Source organism: Salmo salar, chromosome 10 (assembly GCF_965601325.2).
Source record: "Salmo salar chromosome 10, fSalSal1, whole genome shotgun sequence".
NCBI lineage: Eukaryota > Metazoa > Chordata > Actinopteri > Salmoniformes > Salmonidae > Salmo > Salmo salar.
The window spans coordinates 43,685,963-43,706,185 of NC_138300.1; the positions used below are offsets into that span (position 1 = coordinate 43,685,963).

Consider the following 20,223-nt stretch of genomic DNA (forward strand, 5'->3'; position numbering starts at 1 on the left):
TGACAACTCGTACATAGGGTCCGACCTTTTCATTTGCGCATCGGACACCAACACCACCCGCTGGTGGGGGGGTTCCGAGGCACAAAGGGGGGGAATAGTAGCCCAGACCCATGATGAGCCTCATCGAGGCCGGTGGGGGGGTCAAGACTACGGACAACACCGTACGAGGCCGCCAGAGCATAAATCAAATCTAGTTGTAAACTCTCCTATGAGAACAGTGAGGAGCAGACAGGCCCCTAGACGGGGATTATCTTAGAAGACATCTAAGATAGTACTGAGGTGTACCACACTGGTCGTAAAGGAAGTCCAGTGGACTTGTCCACCTCCAAAACTAATGGCATCAATAATCATTCTTTGCCATGCGTAGGTTCAACTACAATACAACTAGTAAAATGCTCCAATCATGTGTTCCGGTAGATAATATTTCAGAATAAATCGGTAGGATAACTGGTCCCCTTGAGTACCAGTACCAATACTAGCAACAGTCAGTCCAGCTACAATCAGTAAGAAGGTTAGAGACTTAACCAATCAAATTACCATTGACAACAGCGACATAGGAGTCACTCAGAGTGCAACACGTGGAGGGGAATCTCCAGTGCACTCTTCCAATGGTTAACACACATGTCACCAATAAATAGGACCCTCCATTCAGGAGTAAAATTATTAGAAGTCATGAACCATGATCACACCACGTATGACTGGTCCAATACTTAAAGAGTACTTCCGTCGTGAGGTTAGCTCCTCCGTGGATAACATAGCTATGAAATAGACTTCATACCTATCGCCACTACAATAGTGGAAGACAGTGACTTGTAGAAAAACTACTACAGACTCCCTTGACACCAATTCTGACTGACCTCCAGGCATTGACCTGAAAATTACCTGACTACGTCAGACTCATTCTGAACAAGTTGTAATCTGCCCGGATACTTGGTTTTCTTCCCTTGACATGCGCGCTTGTGTAAGCATAAGCGCACATGCACAACGGAACATCCAATTAGGATTTATGCTAGGACCACTTAAGGGCCCAAGCAATATACCAGCCTTAGTAAAGTTGAACATTTACTTCTAGGCCTTTGACTCTTATTTGTATTGCTCTTAAATCTTTTTAATGAATTTTAATCTTATTAACACTTTGTTCTAGCTAGCTATTTGTGTAGGTAGCTATCAAGTAAACACAATGATATAGTTTTCTTCCCAGAAGTCCGTAGGTCATACCTGTAGACTGCCCAAAACTGGTGCATTACAGCTGTAGACTTATCATATAGTTATCAACTTAGGATAGCGCCTAAGCAACACACCAAGTAGGAAAAACCCTAGATATGGCATTAGAGACAATGCCATGATAATCATTTTGCCAGAACATTGGACGTATATAGAATACAGTCCAATTAGATGATTTTTTTTGTGTGAACTATATTTTGTATATTTTTGTTTTGTTTATGCTTTCATTCCTTTTCGGTTCAGTTCCTTTGACACTTAGGAAGTGATAGAGCCATAAACAAAGTCCCCATACAACCATCACTTAGTGCCACAACGCCGCTCATTGGGGAATGAATGTAATTATATATATTTCATGAGTGTGTGTGCGTTGTTAACATCTGCCTAAGTTACTGCCCAGATCTTCCAGTCTGGACGACGGGTCCGGAACGGCGACCCCAAATCCGGACACCCACAGCCTATCCTTGTGGCGGCATGCCCGCTGTCAGAGAGACTACCAAGGTAAACCACCAGAGGGGGGGACCGCAACGGCGATCACCAACCAGGACATCCCCTGGCCCTTCCTGGGGTACTTTACAGCTTCCAGGGAACCGACCAAGGTACACCACTAGAGGAGACCGCAACGGCGATCACCAACCGGACATCAACTGCCCATCCTTGTGGTGGATGGCTCCGCTTTCAGAGAGCCTACCAAGTTCAACCACCAGAGAGGACTGCAACGATGATCTACCAATGGGACATCACGTGGTCATGATTTTATGTTGATTTGTAACTTGCAGGATAAACAAGATCCAAACCACCAGGGGGGGTATGTCATGACGTTGGCCTCTTTTGGTACAGGGAGGACAGTTGACCCCCTCCCTTCTGCAAAACCACCCCCTACCTTCCCCCCAATCCACCCTGAGTGTAAAGGGTCATAAAAACTCTAAAATTCCAGGAGAGTCTCTGGCCACATGGCCCATAGAGAGACACTGGAAATTCTTCCAACTCATAGAATTGGAGAGCGAGGTGACATTTTGTGTTCTGGAGAAGGTATGGAAGATTGGTGAAGAATCCAGCTACGAACTGATCCACTTGGTACAATTTTGTGATACTCAGAAGAGACAATATAGCCATATTACCATAAAACTGTTTATATAATAGCATCATAATGGTTGTATAGAATGTATTAATAAGGAAAAGCTTTTGTAAGACATTGAGATGCTATGTACTGATGTAATGTGATAGAATTGTATTTCTGTAACCAAATCTAACTCAGTCATAGGCACGCCCCCAAGGACCCATACAGGACCAGGCGTCATTTGACAAGCTGTTCTATGGGCACTATAAAACACCCCCTGATTTACATTTCTTCAGACCAGGCCTACACTCTATGGCCAGAGGTTTGACCATCCAAGTACTCTACTGAAAGTGAACCATACCACGTGGTTAACTTTTAGACTATTGATACCGACAGAATAAGAACAAGTCTTTGATATTAATTATTAGTCTGCAGCTAAGTAAATTATATCATCGAATGCGAAGACCAACGAAACAACCATTCTATGACGACATTAATGAATGTCGCTCTGAAAGATCCATTCTAACCGAGAGAGAGAGAGAGAGAGAACGCGGACAAAACTCCCCAACAGAACAGAACTCTCGAACAAGGATCACAACGACACATGAGCGTAAATATGTATTGATTGCAATTGTTCCCGAATGAGTGAGCCTTCAATTGTCAATTGTTAATATTAATGAACTCTGTGTAACTTCTCAGCGGACCGTTTATGACCCATTGTTCAACAGGCCGACCTGCCTGTTTAGCCCACAAGGGCACATTCCTCTACCAATCCTTTGTGACGATAATTACTGTTTTGTATGTTTTCTGTTAATTACTTAGTGTAGTAAATAAATGATTTTAAGACAATTGATGTATGGATGATTTTAGTAAAGACTGGGTTCGTGCAGATACAACAATTTACGACGTTTGGAATGAGACTGGACTCGAGGTAAAATACACCATTTAAACCACAAGATAATCGGCCTATACTATAATAGAATATAATATTATAGTACAGGAAAGTTATATTAGAAAAATTATAGCTTTGTAATCTGAATATTCTCCTTGGTGCCCCGATCTCCTAGTTAATTACAATTAAACGATTAATCAGTTTAATCGCGTGATAATAATTACAGGGACCTAATTGATAAACATATCTTCAGTTTAATGGTACCCCAAAGACACGACAAACCTGAACTAATAAGTTACTGTTCTCTCTTTTCAGCTATGTGACAGCCTCAAAAATGATACCGTCCCTGGGAGGGGACGGTATCACTTGAGTGGGTTGAGTCACTGACGTGGTCTTCCTGTCTGGGTTGGCGCCCCCCCTTGGGTTGTGCCATGGCGGAGGTCTTTGTGGGCTATACTCGGCCTTGTCTCGGGATCGTATGTTGGTGGTTGGAGATATCCCTCCAGTGGTGTGGGGGCTGTGCTTTGGCAAAGTGGGTGGGGTTATATCCTACCTGTTTGGCCCTGTCCGGGGTTTTCATTGGATGGGGCCACAGTTTCTCCTGACCCTCCTGTCTCAGCCTCCAGTATTTATGCTGCAGTAGTTTATGTGTCGGGGGGCTAGTGTCAGTCTGTCACATCTGGAGTATTTCTCTTGTCTTTTCCGGTGTCCTGTGTGAATTTAAATATGCTCTCTCTAATTCTCTCTTTCTCTTTTTCTTTCTTTCTCTCTCTCGGAGGACCTGAGCCCTAGGACCATGCCTCAGGACTACCTGGCTTGATGACTCCTTGCTGTCCCCAGTCCACCTGGCCGTGCTGCTGCTCCAGTTCCAACTGTTCTGCCTGCGGCTATGGAACCCTGACCTGTTCACTGGACGTGCTACCTGTCCCAGACCTGCTGTCCCAGACCTGCTGGAACCCTGACCTGTTCACCGGACGTGCTACCTGTCCCAGACCTGCTGTTTTCAACTCTCTAGAGACAGCAGGAGCGGTAGAGATACTCTCAAAGATCGGCTATGAAAAAAACAACTGACACTTACTCTTGTGTTACTGACTTGTTGCACCCCCGACAACTAACATAATTATTATTATATGACCATGCTGGTCATTTATGAACATTTGAACATCTTGGCCATGTGCTGTTATAATCTCCACCCGGCACAGCCAGAAGAGGACTGGCCACCCCTCATAGCCTGGTTCCTCTCTAGGTTTCTTCCTAGGTTTTGGCCTTTCTAGGGAGTTTTTCCTAGCCACCGTGCTTCTACACCTGTATTGCTTTCTGTTTGGGGTTTTAGGCTGGGTTTCTGTACAGCACTTTGAGATATCAGCTGATGTAAGAAGGGCTATATAAATAAATTTGATTTGATTTGATACTCCTGTGTAAGGGTCTGCAGCGAATCACAGCCAGACACAAGAGAGAAGCAAATGTAACCACAGGACATGTGACAGTGTTGATGGACACCCTATGTTCATAAATGGACAGAAAGTTCCACAGAATGGAATATAATCACATGTTATAAGAAACTGCTGCACTTGACCCCAGGTTTAAGAAGTTAGCCTTCAGTGATGCCAGAGCGTTTGATGAGGTTCTTCAAAGAATAACCTCAGCAGCAGGGAGGAACAGCCCCAGCAGTCAGCTGGCTCAGGTACCAGGGCAACAGGAAGAAGAGGGATCAGTTGGAGCAGAAGCACCAGCAGTAGCGCCACAAACGTCTGTTGTTTGGATGCTGTTTGACGAGAGAGCAACTGGGGATGCAACACAAAGAAATCCCTCAGCAGATGCCATAATGGAGGTCCGATCCTATTTGGAGGATCCCCTCCTCCAAAGAGCTGCAGATCCTCTGAGCTGGTAGAAGAACAAGGCCTCTGTCTACCCACGGCTTACTAAAGTCATGGCAGGGAGAATCTGCATAGTGGCCACATCCGTTCCCTCTGAGAGGGTCTTCTTGAAAACGGGACAAATAATTACTGAAAGAAGAAACCGCATCAGCCCCTCGAAAGTGAGGCAGCTTGTATTTCTGAATGCAAATCACTCATAAAAGCAGCATTGGTCAGCATTGCTGTGTGCTGCTGGTTAAAACATAGCAATAAAGAAGAGAGAGAAAAGAGGGACCAGTTTAATGTTTTAAGTGGGATGCTGCAGTTTTGCAAATTGTTATTTATTTTTCTTTGATATGGTGCAGTATTCTATTATGCTGTTCAGATTGTATTCATTTTGAATGGTTAGATTTATATGCACTTTGTTTAGATACATTAAAAAGTTATACTTTAAATGCAAATGTTTAATAGCATTCTTTTTCATAACAAACCAATGCATTTTTAAATACATTGTGGTTAATATAGAGTATGATTTCATTTAATAATTTAATTAGAATCGTTTTAACACCAATCATAATCAAACTATCGCAACTGTTTGACTTGAAAAAATACAAAACATATATTTTTTTAAGAGCCGTTTGGGAGCCAAAAGAGCTCACTGAAAAGAGCCGGAATGCCCATCACTAAACCCGGTACAGTAGGTGGCAGCAATTCACCAAAAGATGTAGTCTGCCATAAAACCTTGATGAAGAAGAAGAAGTTCAGTTCACAGAAGTTTCTACAGTAAATAGCTTACGTTGTACATTGATAAATAAGAAGACATGCTTTCCGTCCTCACATTGCTTTTGATATTATTCAGTCTAAATGAGGCCAAACAGAAAGATTTGTACACTTTCAAAGTTGTTAATAGCAGAGGGAGATTAGTCTCTTTGGAAAAATACAGGGGTTCGGTAAGTTTGAAACTCGAGCCTACCAACTTTTGCACGGTGGCCTATGCAAATGTGCCATTTGTTACCGGTGAATGCATGCTGCGGAATTTCCTTTCATAAGGCATGCATAATCTATGCATGTTTTATATCAATAGCATCTTACTCTTATGAATAAAATGCTAAGTTTAGACCAAATTCTTTGTGTCTATCATCTGTATACGTGGCAACTGCTGCTGGACTCCAACGTTACTTAGAATAGTAAATTGTTTTATAGGCCAATAGCTAGCCTTAGTTTGATCCAACTGTTATGTCTGGTTGTGTATTACTGACAATAATGTAACCTGCATAAAGTTATTATTTCATATGCCTTATAAAAGAGAGGTAATATTCCTTTTCTGTAGTCAGTGATAATTTAATATTTTTAAAACATCAAGATGGGCCATTGTAATACATATTTAAAACTTGTATTTACTAACTGTCAACTTTTTTCATTGGTTATAACCATATCACAGGACACATTCTATAGACCGTCTGCATGCTGCATAATATGAACAGAATTTAAAGTGTGATACAGTAGAAAGAGGCGTTCACAAATCTGCCCATTTTCTATCCTTACCACGTGTAGTTCCGTCGTATTGACACTAGAGGACAGCAATACCATATGAGCACTACAGGCAAAACCTTTTTTTTCTCGTAGCGTTTCCCCCCGAGCTGCATTTATTTAAAGGCCGGGTGCACAGCCAGGGATACTGATGCAAACACTTTTTGACCTAAGAAGTCCAAGTAACCTATTAATAAACGAAAACACAATGCACAATGAAAAGTGCACGTCTGCTAAATGGAGCATTCATGAGGAATTTATTGCGAAGCATTTATTTATTTCTCCTTTTAGAGTTTATTATTGTGCAGTATTATTCTAGCGCTTTATACAATTTTACATGTATGAAAATGTATGCACTTACTATTGTAAGTAGATCTGGAGTAGTGTAAAATGTAAATTAAACACTTTAGAAATTGAATAGCAACTTTTCACTTTGATGGATACAATTATAGACCTTGAAGAGGAAGGTAGATGTATAGAAAAATACAGAAATATAAAGTTGGCCATAAACATGGCTCACAAAACCAGGCTCACGAATCACTTTTTTTGCTGCTGTCTCCGATGAGTCACACATTCACATAAGAGAACATAGGACAGCCCACAGGGCACAGACATCACTTCAACATCTATTCCATGTTGGTTCAACATAATTTCAATGAAATGAAATGGAAACAGCATTGATTAAACCAGTGTGTGCCCAGTGGGAAGTAATGGCTCAAACATTCACCTCAAGGATGTTTGGAATGTGTTGGTGCAATTCTATAATCCCAGTGTTCAAGTGATATTTTGGAAAAAATTATTTGGCACAAAAGTAGTGCACTGGGCCTTTACTATTCCTGCATTAGAGGACCCATATAGCCATCTGTAGTGCAGGCAAAAAAAACATGTTTCATAGCAAATCACATGTAATGTAATATATCTTCTATTTTATCAAAAAGTCACTGCATCTGTTCAATACTAAAACCGAGCTATTGGCCCAGAATTGCTAAAATATTTTAATGGATATAAAGAATTGGACTTGACCAAACATTATTGCAACGATTGACCATTTTCCAGGGCTTCTTTCACTATCACCCTCATTACTACCTGGCCTGAACCTCCACTATTCACACTGCTCAGAGACTGCTCATCACTTACATTCACCTCCAAACCTTTGATCTTGTTTTCCTTGAAACCATGCCCACTCAATTCTTAGCCTTGTAGCTCTGTGGTAGTCCCTACACACAGAGCAGGAAGGATAAAAGGGTAAAACTATTTTATGGAATAACCCCTGTGCCCTTACCAAATGTGTCATCTGGTCACATAGCCAATAAATCATCACATTGAAATAGTCAGTGTGTGACTTTGGCAGGAGCTCACTGGAGCTGAGTAACAGCACCTCAAATGTTCTAATGCTTGAGCTCCTGTTCCTCTTATAGAATATTTGCTCAAAAGTATTGTGGAGCTCCTCCACCTAAATATAACAAGTACAAGCACCCAAAATGAGTACCGGTACCTATTTCAGTCAGGCACTGGAAATAGCATTCAGCACCAATGAAAGGCTACTGGTTATTTTCATATTATCGATAACAGTTTTCATCAGTACAACATTTATATTTTTAGTATTATGGTTGCCTGCAGGTGTCTCTTGTGGTGAATGTGGCCAGTGACTGTGGCTTCACTGAGGATCACTACACGGACCTGCAACAGCTGCAGAGGGACTTTGGGCCGTCCCACTTCAACGTCCTGGCCTTCCCCTGCAACCAGTTTGGCCAGCAGGAGCCTGGCAGCGACAAGGACATTGACGCATTTGTCCGGCGTGTCTATGGAGTCTCCTTCCCCCTCTTCAGCAAGATTGCTGTGGTGGGCACCGGGGCCAACAATGCCTTCAAGTACCTTGTGGGTGAGTGAACAGATGAGGGATGGATGGGGGCAGAGGCATATACACATACACACATATACATCGAGATGTATGGGTGGCAGGTAGCCTTGCGGTTAGGAGCGTAGGGCCAGTAACCGAAACGTCGCTGGTTGAAATTCCCCAGCCAACTAGGTGAAAATCTGTCGATATGCCCTTGAGCAAGGCACTTAACCATAATTGCTCCAGGGTCACTGAAATAGTCAGTGTGTGATTCCTGGCTCTGACCCCATTCACAGGGGGAGTGGGATATTCATTTGTGAAAAAGGACAAATGTAAGCACCCACCTAATTATCTTTATAAGGTGTCTGTGTATAGTTAACTGAATGTCCTTTGGGTGGTGGGCCATTAGTAAATTAAAAAGAAAAGGGGAGCTCTAGGAGCTCAGATGAAATCATTTAATAACCTAATATCCAATGTTTCCACAGACAAGCTGTCTTTATCAGGGTATAATGACAAACACTGCGGGTCACTAGTTTATATAGTGTCAAAGGACACACACAGGTGTCTGTAATCATGGCCGGGTGTGGCCTGATATCATTGGTTAATTCTCATATAAAAATAACATACAAAAACATAAATGGATAGCATATGATCATAGATACAATTTGGCTACATAGGCCTACAAACGTTTACAATGAGTAGCAAAATCACAAGAATGGCTTCAGGTCAACGTCTATGTTGAGACCGAATGGAGCAAGGGTCTTTAAATTAAAGGTCCAGACAGCCTCTCGTTTTAATAATAAATTGTCGAGGTCACGGCCTCTCCTAGGGAGGTTGACATGTTCGATGCCGATATAACGTAGGGACAAAATCGAGTGGTTTGCTTCCATAAAGTGGGCCGCAACTGGGTAAGTCGAGTTCCTGCACCTAATGGTGCTACGATGCTCCGAGATTCATACTTTTAATTCACGCTTATAAGTTATAAGATAAATAACTGCCTTAGTGGAGCACGTGATAACACCTTTGACTGGGATCTGTTTCCCTGTTTGGGGGAGTTTGAAAGATCTACATTTATAAGTGCCATTGCATTGAGCACAGCCATTACACTTGTAGTTTCCATCCGGTAGAGGCGCAAATAGACGTTGTGCAGGGATATTTTGGGGTGGTAAATCAGAGTTTACCAATTGATCGCTGAGATTTCTGCCCCGCGAGAATACGACCAAGGGAGGGTCTGAAAACACATTACCGATACTGTCATCGGATCTTAGAATGTGCCAATGTTTGTGAGCGATTCCCTTAATTTGTTCAGAGCACTTTGAATGGCGGGTAGTTAGAATGCAAGAATGCTTCTTTTTGTGAGACTGTCCTTGTAAGAGATCATGTCTCGATTTGTTTTGAATTTTCTCAATGGCAGTATTAATCTGACAATTTCTATACCCCCTCCTTTAATTTTCTTTGTGTCTCAGCCATATTTCTGTCGAATTCTGATTGTTTTTTTGCAATTTTTTTTTTATTGCATCCTAAGATGCTGGGTTCTTTTACTGAAGACTCCGAAGCGTACTTATAATAAACGGAACAGATATATTTAATGTTCTCCTTAACACATTACAGTCGACACTCTACAGTGTCTTCAGCCCAACTCTCCCATACATCATTGAACTTTTACCGCCCTTGCATTTCGGAATCCAATCACTTCAATGCAAGAACGGAAACCCCATTGTCATTTGGTAATTCAAATAACTCAACCTCTGCATACAAATCCCATTGGTAATTGGCAACCATTTAAAATCTAAACTCATTGACACATAATACATTTCTCAATACACCACACTCCTCCCCAGAATTTCTCACTTCCTCTGAAACATCCTTGATGAACATCATGGGTTTTCCAAAACAGTTTTTCACTTATCAAGTCATATACAACCTGTTTACAGATCCACTCGGTCCGGAGGCCTTCTGACCCTTTTTGGCCTCTTATGACGCTCTGGGCCCTGAGGCTCACGGCCTGGCACAATCTGTGTCTCTGTATGCATGCCCGTCAGTCTTAGTTCCCAAGTCCCAATCAGAAATGTTCCACTCTGACACATTCAGGTCTTCTCTTTCATTGTGTTGCATCATCATTTGATCCACATGCTTCTTACACAATTTTCCCTCAGTCTGCACTAAGCAGGTTACAGGACCAAGTACCCTTTTCACAACTCCGGGTACCCATTTCTCTCTCTGTCCTCCCTGGTAATCTCGGACAAGTACTGTTTGTTCCCACTGAAAAAAACGAAGACGCTTGCCCACCCCCTTGTCCTGTATCTTAGACTGTGTGTCAGCTGAAAAGCTGGGATAACCTTGTTCTAACCTGTCTTTTTAGGAACAACTCTGCTGGAGTTATTCCAGTTATGGCATGCAGCGTATTCCTGTAGGCAAACAGAAAGTTATCAACACTATGCTGTACAGACCGTCCTGATGACTTGTCCTTCTGAAGAGCATGTTTTAGATTCTGTACAAGTCGCTCTGCTGCGCCATTTGAAGCAGCATGATACGGAGCCAATTTTATGTGTTTCACCCCATTCAACTGGAAGAATATCTCCATCTCTTTTGACACCAGCCCTCGGCCCATTGTCTGAAACCCACTCCTCAACTAACCAGTAGGCTGAGAACATTCCCCGGAGTGTCTCTACCGTGGCTGTAGCTGAAGTATTACTCATACACTTTACTTCTGGCCAGTGTGAGTATACATCTGTAACTACTAAGAACTGGTGCTTTCCCTTTTGAGCAAAATCTATATGAATGGCCTCAGGCCATTTCCAAGGATGCACTGGTGCAAGGTTCAGCATATGTGTCACGATTCTCTAAAGCAGAACCCAGAAACAGACCAGGACCAGGTGAGTTGAACGAAGGTGAGTATTTATTTACAGACTCAAATGTGAAAGCAGAATAATCCAGGAGACGGAGCGGGCAGCGGAGGTGAGTTGGTGAGAGTGAATCGGCAGATGCAATGATGTCACAGAAGCCACCGACGACCAGGCAGGGGTGGGGTGAATGTTCCGGGAGAATGATGTTCATTGCTAACAATCCGACAGGGAATGGATGTCAGGTCAGAGCTTATGAAGTGGAGAGGTGATGATCAGGACCAGGTGTGCAGATAGCTGATGAGATGCAGGTGTGGGTAATCGAGAAATCTCCCGCCTAGCTTCATCGCCGGCAACCAGACAGGGTTCGTTCAGGAACCTCAGGAAACAGACTCCAAGACAGAAAACAGGCAACTCAGGCAGAAAACAGTCTCAGGAAGCGGGATTCATGACAATATGTCTATTAGACTGACACAACTGGCATCTCCTTACCATGTCTTCAATGTCTGTGTCTAACCTGGGCCACCAAAAGTGGCTCCTGCAAGAGCTTTCATTTTGACCATGCCCCCGTGGTTTTCATGTAGCTCCTTCAGTAGGTCCCTCTGTAGAGTAGACCGGCAGCACCTCTCTCATACCCCATAACACACAATCACTTTCTACAGTCCTTCTCACTCAATGAGGCTTTAGTTCAGGATCAGTAACATGGTTAGGGCACCATGTAAGTATGAAGTGCTTCACTTTTGCCAAACCCTCGTCCTTGGTAGTTTCCCTGGCTATGTCCTTAGCTAAAATGGGAAGTACATCTAAAAAAGACACTCGATAGTTTGGATTGCTCTGGGACCCCCCCCCCCCCCCCCCCTATCAAATCTATCAAGCCTATCAAATCAAATTTTATTTATTTCATACACATGGTTAGCAGATGTTAATGCTAGTGTAGCGAAATGCGTGTGCTTCTAGTTCCAACAGTGCAGTAATATCTAACAAGTAATCTAACAATTCCCCAACAACTACCTAATACACACAAATCTAAAGGGGTGAATGAGAATTTGTACATGTAAGTACATGGATGAGCGATGGCCGAGCGGCATAGACAAGGTGCAATAGATGGTATAAAATACAGTATATACATGTGATATGAGTAATGTAAGATATGTAAACATTATTAAAGTGGAATTATTTAGAGTGTACGGTATAAAGTGACTAGTGATCCATTTATTAAAGTGGCCAGTGATTGGGTCTCAATGTAGGCAGCAGCCTCTCTGAGTTAGTGATTGTTGTTTAGCAGTCTGATGGCCTTGAGATAGAAGCTGTTTTTCAGTCTCTCGGTCCCAGCTTTGATGTACCTGTACTGACCTCTCCTTCTGGATGTTAGCGTGGTGAACAAGCAGTGGCTCAGGTGGTTGATGTCCTTGATGATCTTTTTGGCCTTCCAGTGATATCGGGTGCTGCGGCCTCTGTCACACTGCTTCTACGTTCTGTAAGTGGTCCTCTGTCGATTTCCCTATGATAAGAATATCATCCAGAAAGCACACAACCCCAGGTAAACCCTGTAAAACCTGGTCCATACTACGTTGGAATATAGCTGGAGCACTTGATACTCCATAAGGCAGGTTATTCATCTGGACTAAACTCTTCAACGTGTTTATAGTCAGGAAATGCTTTGACTCTTGATCTACCTACACTTGCAGGTAGGCCTGTGTAAGGTTTAACTTTGTGAACTGTTTACCCCCCAGCTAGAGTAGCAAACAAGTCCAGGGTCTTTGGTAAGGGGTACTGGTCCACATCCACCCATGCATTTACAGTCACCTTGTAATCATGACACATTCTGACACCGCCGTTTGTCTTTGGAATGCAAACTATAGGTGCTGCCCATTCACTGGATTCTATGGGTGGGGTCACTCCTTGTTTTTCTAGCTTTGTAAGCTGTTTGTCTACTGCCTTTCTGAGTGCATAAGGTTACAGGTGCAGCCTTACAAAACTTTGGAACTGCTTTCTCTGACACTTGAGTTTTGGCTTTAACTCCCTTTACCACACCCAGTTCACCACTAATCACCTCAGCATATTTATCGCACAGCTGCGCAACTGGGTCTGACACATGGTTCACTCTTGACCAATCTAATTTGAGGTGCTGAATCCAGTTCCTCCCCATTAGCGTAGGACCCTTCCCGTTTGACACTAATAGAGGTAGTGGTAACACCTGAGCACCACATTTCATTTTAACCTCCAGCTGTCCCAATAACTGAATAGGCTGAGCTGAGTAAGTTCTCACCATTACCATGTACGGTTTCACATACTCACGATCACTACACACAGTAAAAAGTCCCAAGTCCTTTTCTGACTAGTGATTTCTGACTGTGCTGGAGCCTGTAGGCAGTAGCAGTTCTGCCTTCTCAACTTGATCTGTTGTCCATTAGCGTGTCCCCTTCACTGGATTAGAATGCACTATTTGAGAGCGTTGCTTAGAAAATGTGCTGCTCCCTGCAGATACTCTCACCCTGCAAGCCCTTTTAACATTGGAACTCCTTGTAACGGCAGGTCTGCTGTGAATGTCCTGTCCCCAAACAGCCAAACAGCGAAAACAGGGCTTTGACGTCTCCCCCCTCTGGTCTGACATCCACTTTTCTCCCGTTCGGATACGGGTCGATGCCCCTCCCATTTTGTGGTCAACTGATCGGATCTCAACTGAGTCGATGTCTGCTGGAATTTCTGCATACTCTGGGCTGTGCACTCCAAGTTGTTGACAATGTCCAATACTTTTGCCCATGTTAAATTCTTCCCATATGCCGCGCTTAACATCTTGCCATGCAGCTCCTTACTGGCAACTCCATAAACTAGCTGGTCCCTAAGCTGCTCCTCTAGTGCAGCACCAAACTCACATGTAGCTGCCATTTCCTTTAGCGATGCTATATACTCAGCTAACGTCTCTCCCGCCAACTGTTTCCTATTCCGAAAAACATACCTCTTACTCAACATAAAAGTCTCTAAGAGCTGAAATGAGCTCCTGGAAGCTAGCCTCTCCCAGCTTTTTCAGCGCTACCAAATCTTTCAGCAGCGTAAACATCTTTGAACGCACGACTGATAGAAACACCGTACTTCTGCGGTCGTCAGCTATCTCGTTAACTGCAAAAATTGCTCCTCATATGTGCTGAAGCTCTAGTTAGCCTCTTGGAAACACAAACCGGTCTCACTACTGAAAAGTGCCATAGCTCTCATTAGCCCATGCGCCATTTCTTCCCAGCTGACCAACTCAACTCACTTTCTAGCTCGTTCACTCAGTTGGTCCTCAGTAGTCTGAGGATTTTGCCTCAGAATTCCGTTATCCTCGTCGCCAGTTGTTGCATCCTAAGATGCTGGGTTCTTTTACTGAAGACTCCGAAGTGTACTTATAAAAAACAGAACAGATATATTTAATGTTCTCCTGAACACATTACAGTCGACTACTCTACAGTGTCTTCAGCCCAACTCTCCCATATATCATTGAACTTTTTCTCATAATCCAATCACTTCAATGCAAGAACGGAAACCCCATTGTCATTTGGTAATTCAAATAACTCAACCTCTGCATACAAATCTCATTGGCTATTTGCAACCATTTTAAATCTAAACTCATTAACACATAATACATTTCTCAATACACCAGACTTTTGATTCGACAGAATTGTCTGTAGGGCAAACTGCTTTTCAAGGGAAACGGGTGACAACTATCAGCCCTCAACAAACTGTTAGGATCAGTAGGTTTCCTGTAAAGATCAGTGTATAGAACATTATCCTCACATAAAATCAGAAGATCAAGGAAACTGATTTGACGTGTGTCAGATTGCATAGTAAATCTCAGGTGCTCAGAACAAGAGTTAAGAAAAGCATGGAATGCCTGGAGCTGTTTTGCATCAACCCTCCATAGAACAAAAATATCATCAATGTACCATTTCCAAATAATAATGTTCGGCAAGAAAACATTTTTGAGAGGATTGAACATGGACTGTTTCTCCATGTAACCCACGTACAAATTACCATAGTTAGGAGCCATAGGGGATCCCATCATAGGACCCTTTGTCTGAATAAAGAAATCATTTAGAAACATGAAGTAGTTGTGTGTGAGTACTATTTCAGCCAATGTTATAATGCATGCACTGGAAGGTAATTCATTAGGGTCACGTGGCAGAAGAAAATGTTCCATGGCTTCAATACCGCCCTCGTGTGGAATATTCGTGTATAATGACTCAACATCAAAAGTGACTAACAAAGTATTATCAGGGAGAGGATCAAATGATTTAATAATAGAGATCATACTGTTGGTGTCCTTTACAAAGGAGGGGAGCTGTTCTGCGAGTGGTCTAATAAAAAAGTTAACGAAAGTCGATAAAGGGGCCTTTACTGCGTCAGTGCCCGCTACATTCTTGTGTAATTTTGTATCGAAAGTGGCAATTTTAGGTTGTTGAATAGCAAAAAAGTTGTGTTCTTTTTTGGTGATCTGACCAGAAATTAAATGCCCATCTAGGAGAGTAAAGACAGTGTTCTGAAATTGGGAAGTGGGGTCACTTCTGAGTTTGTTGTTAAAGGTGTTGTCAAGCAGTTGTCTATGACACTCATTTACATAAGCTGTCCTATCCATGAGTACAACCGACCCACCCTTAACAGCAGGGCGGGTAAGGACTGACATATTGGATCAAGGCTTGTTTTTCATCCTTGGGTAAATTATGGAAAGATATGTACTCCTATTTGTTCTTAAGGAGATTATCAACATCTTTTTCAACGAGTCTGCAATATGTCTCAATAGAGTGATTGTGATTGGCTGGAGGTACAAAATAACTCTTACTTCTAAAAGAAGTCGAAGTATGTGCAGGTGAGCAACCTACATGTTCAGTAGAAATATAACGATTAGGGGAGCTAAAGTATCCCCTTAAACGCATGTTACTACAAAACTTAAACTTGTCTACCTTAACATCGAAATCGTTGCACTGAGTTGTAGGCACAAAATAACCCAAGGAGAGATGGGCCGGGCTCAAAATCTTGCTTGATAAATTAAAGACATTCAATCCCATGGATTCTGGGACCTTGTGTTACGGTCCCCTCTGCCTCTGGTAGTAGTTTCTTCTTACCCCGTTGGGTACGGCATCTCGTCGGTACGCGTGGCCACTGCCACCTCCCCGCTTCCGTTGGCCCAGTCTCTCATTGGATAAAAAACTACCACTGGAAGCAGATGAGGTGCTGGTTGTAGAGCGTTGGTCAGACGGGAGTGGATAGAAGTAAGCGGCATCCCTCCTGCGTCTGTCATGGAGAGGAGGAGCAGGACCTCTTGTCAGGGTTTCTCCAGAAGTAGACTTTGTTCTCGGCCTTGTCTTTTTTGTCTTGGTTGAATTTCTTGATTTTAAGTTCCTTTATTTCTGTAGACAACTTGTCCTGGAGCGCTTGGTTAGTTTTCATCAGTTCATTGAATATGCCATCATCATTAACAGCTCCTTGCAGAGCTGTGCGTTTCTCTTCAATTGTTATCCATTTCAATATAATCCCTTTTCAACTGGTCAACATTTAATGTCATTAAATCAATAGAGCATGTGTTCAGGATGGCACACCAGCGCTGTCCCAATGACGGTTCTATTTGCCACCTGTGTCCCCGTGGAATAATGCCTTGACACATTCTTAATGCACACGGGAAACTGTTGAGCGTGAAAAACCCAGCAGCATTGCAGTTCTTGACACAAACCGGTGCACCTGACACCAACTACCATACCCCGTTCGAAGGCACTTAAACCTTTTGTCTTGCCCATTCACCCTCTGAATGACACACATACACAATCCATGTCTCAATGGTCTCAATGCTTAAAAATGCTTCTTTAACCTGTCTCCTCCCCTTCATCTACACTGATTGAAGTGGATTTTACTAGTGACATCAATAAGGGATCATAGCTTTCACCTGGATTCACCTGGTCAGTGGATGTCATGGAAAGAGCCAGTGTTCTTAATGTTTTGTACACGGCTATGGGTGGGGGATGCATTTTCCAACGTTTTCCTGAATAGCTTGAAGTGTGAACAACAAGTCTATAACCCCTGACTGACATGGGCAGACAGCGACCGTCTTTGTGGACTCATTAGCAAGCCTAGGCCAGCTCAGAGTGTGTGTGTGTTTGGTTTATTATGGGTTTGAGTGGCAGGTTGGGTCCCCCAGCGGGAGATAAAATGGCAGGCTACTGGCAGACTGCAAGTTTTTACAAACGGACCCTCAGAGCGTAGGTGATTCAAACGTCAGGAAAAATCATGGGGAAGGAGAAAAAGAGGCAAATTACATTTTTACCACACTCTTGTCATATTTTCCTGAGGGAGTGCTAGTGAAAGGCTGGAGGAGAAAGGAAGGAAGGAAGGAAGGAAGGAAGGAAGGAAGGAAGGAAGGAAGGAAGGAAGGAAGGAAGGAAGGAAGGAAGGAAGGAAGGAAGGAAGGAAGGAAGGAAGGAAGGAATGATGATTGCAATCTTCTCCTCACCTTTAAGTGTACTATGTCTAAATATTTTATTCAATGCATTTTTTCAAATCGCAACAACTAGGGGTTGAAACATGGCTTTTGATCAGATGCTAATTTGTATTCACGCTATATTAACACACAGTGAATATACTGTATATATGGTTAATTTCCAATTCATTATCATGATATTTTTTTTAACCTTTATTTAACTAGGCAAGTCAGTTAAGAACAAATTCTTATTTTCAATGACGGCCTAGGAACAGTGGGTTTACTGCCTTTTTCAGGGGCAGAACGACAGATTTTTACCTTGTCAGCTCGGGGATTCAATCTTGTAATCTTTCGGTTACTAGTCCAACGCTCTAACCACTAGGCTACCTGCCGCCCCGAAAACACATAATAAGTATATATGTTTTATGGAATTGTCACAACATTTTTTTTCTCTTTTGATTCTTTACAGAGATGTCAGGAAAAGAGCCTGACTGGAACTTCTGGAAGTACCTCATCGATACAGATGGGAAAGTCGTGGATGCCTGGGGGCCCAGTGTCTCTGTCAAAGAACTCCGACCTAAAATAGCTGAAATGGTACGGAATATCATCCTCAAGAAGAAAGAGGAACTTTAACTCAACACCTCAAGACCATTCTGACAATCTATTCAGGAGTATCCTATGTGATTGAAATCCACTGTCTGCAACAAAAACACCCTGAGCATCACACAAATACGCTCCAAGCAGCACACACTCCAAGCACTACACACTCCAAGCACCTCACACTCCAAGCACCACACACTACATACTGTAAATGTTGTATTCTACAGATGTAGGATCTTAATTTGAGCCAGTTTGCAACATCAGGAAAATAATCCTGCAGCAATAGCAAATGTGAATTATTATGTGGATTATAATTAATGGGCATTTTTGTATGGGTTGATACATTTTTAGGGAAAATCAAGTCTGAAATTTCAAATGTGAAATTACAAGCTTCAGAAGCCTTTTTAAACACAAATACACAAAATAGTTAAAAATCTCCTGCAACAGGGTGATCAAATTAAGATCCTGTATCTGTGCCCCTATTAACTTTTATGAAACCACCTCTATGACTGCATTCAGCATACTGATATCTTCTTTTGGAAGCAGTTGATCTGCCTGCGAAAAACTCTCATCAGTAATCAGAGCTTATTGTTGTCCTGTTGAGAGGTTCTTCGTATTAGATTGCCTTTTCATGGTATATGTGTGCACATTAATAAATATACTTTTACAAAGTGGCATGAATGCTTTCATCTGTTTTTTTTCTACACAAAGCTGTACATGGAAATGTGTAGGAGGTCAATTTAGGTCAAACTTGACTTTTGCATGAACGTTTTTCTCAAATAAGATTTGTTTGTTTTTTGACTGTCTCTGCCTGTAAGGAATACTCACATTCCTTTGTAGATAAGTCTTTCACTCTCTAATGTTTTCAAGGTTAACACTGTGCATTGTGCTTTTGTGTTAGTTCTTTACCTTGTTGTCATTTACGCTTTTCTTACAGACTGTGCTTGTCCTGCCACCGCTTTGCTTTCATCTCATTTGAAACCATATCTTTGGAGAATGAAAATACATTTTGGATATTGTTTTAGCAGCCTTCCCCTATTACCTGTCCTGAATGTGTTTTCTATGGTACAAGGTGTCATTTCTCTGTTCAGCAAAGTGTTTTTATCCTTGGAAGATTTCGGTTGATTACCTTGGTACAAAATAGGGCTATTGATTTCGGAGAAGACCCAGTTTGGCTGACACTGCATTGTCAGTAGGGTTGAATTCAGATGAAATAACAACCTGGAATGTTGTACCAACATACAATGCATTCAGAGCTCTGTTTCATTGAACAGCAAGAAAGTGGGAATGTACCATAGGCCTCGGATCTCCACCACTGACATAATTATCGTTCCCTCTCTTGTCCCTATCAGGAACGGGTCTGTAAATTAGCCCTTTCGGATGAATGAGAGCCGGGGACACATATATACTGTAGGACCTTTGAGACTGTCATGACACACCCCTAAGGGTATACAGTTGTGGCCAAAAGTTTTGAGAATGACGCAAATATTAATTTCCACAAAGTTTGCCTCTTCAGTGTCTTTAGATATTTTTGTCAGATGTTACTATGGAATACTGAAGTATAATTACAAGCATTTCATAAGTGTCAAAGGCTTTTATTGACAATTACATGAAGTTGATGCAAAGAGTCAATATTTGCAGAGTTGACCCTTCTTTTTCAAGACCTCTGCAATCCGCCCTGGTATGCTGTCAATTAACTTCTGGGCCACATCCTGATTGACGGCAGCCCATTCTTGCATAATCAATGCTTGGAGTTTGTCAGAATTTGTGGGTTTTTGTTTGTCCACCCGCCTTTTGAGGAATGACCACAAGTTCTCAATGGGATTAAGGTCTGGGGAGTTTCCTGGCCATGGACCCAAAATATCGATGTTTTGTTCCCCGAGCCACTTAGTTATCTCTTATGCCTTATGGCAATGTGCTCCATCATGCTGGAAAA

General features: G+C 42.4%; 1 protein-coding gene across 1 annotated transcript; it reads left to right on the forward strand.

Moving 5' to 3' along the window:
* The first annotated feature begins 5,818 nt into the window (after positions 1–5,818).
* gpx7 (glutathione peroxidase 7) lies at positions 5,819–18,424 on the forward strand. Its single transcript, NM_001140889.2, is given in 3 exon segments — positions 5,819–5,979; positions 8,180–8,441; positions 18,157–18,424. Coding segments are annotated over 3 exon segments (555 nt in total). The 5' UTR covers positions 5,819–5,850; the 3' UTR covers positions 18,321–18,424.
* Positions 18,425–20,223: the final 1,799 nt, after the last annotated feature.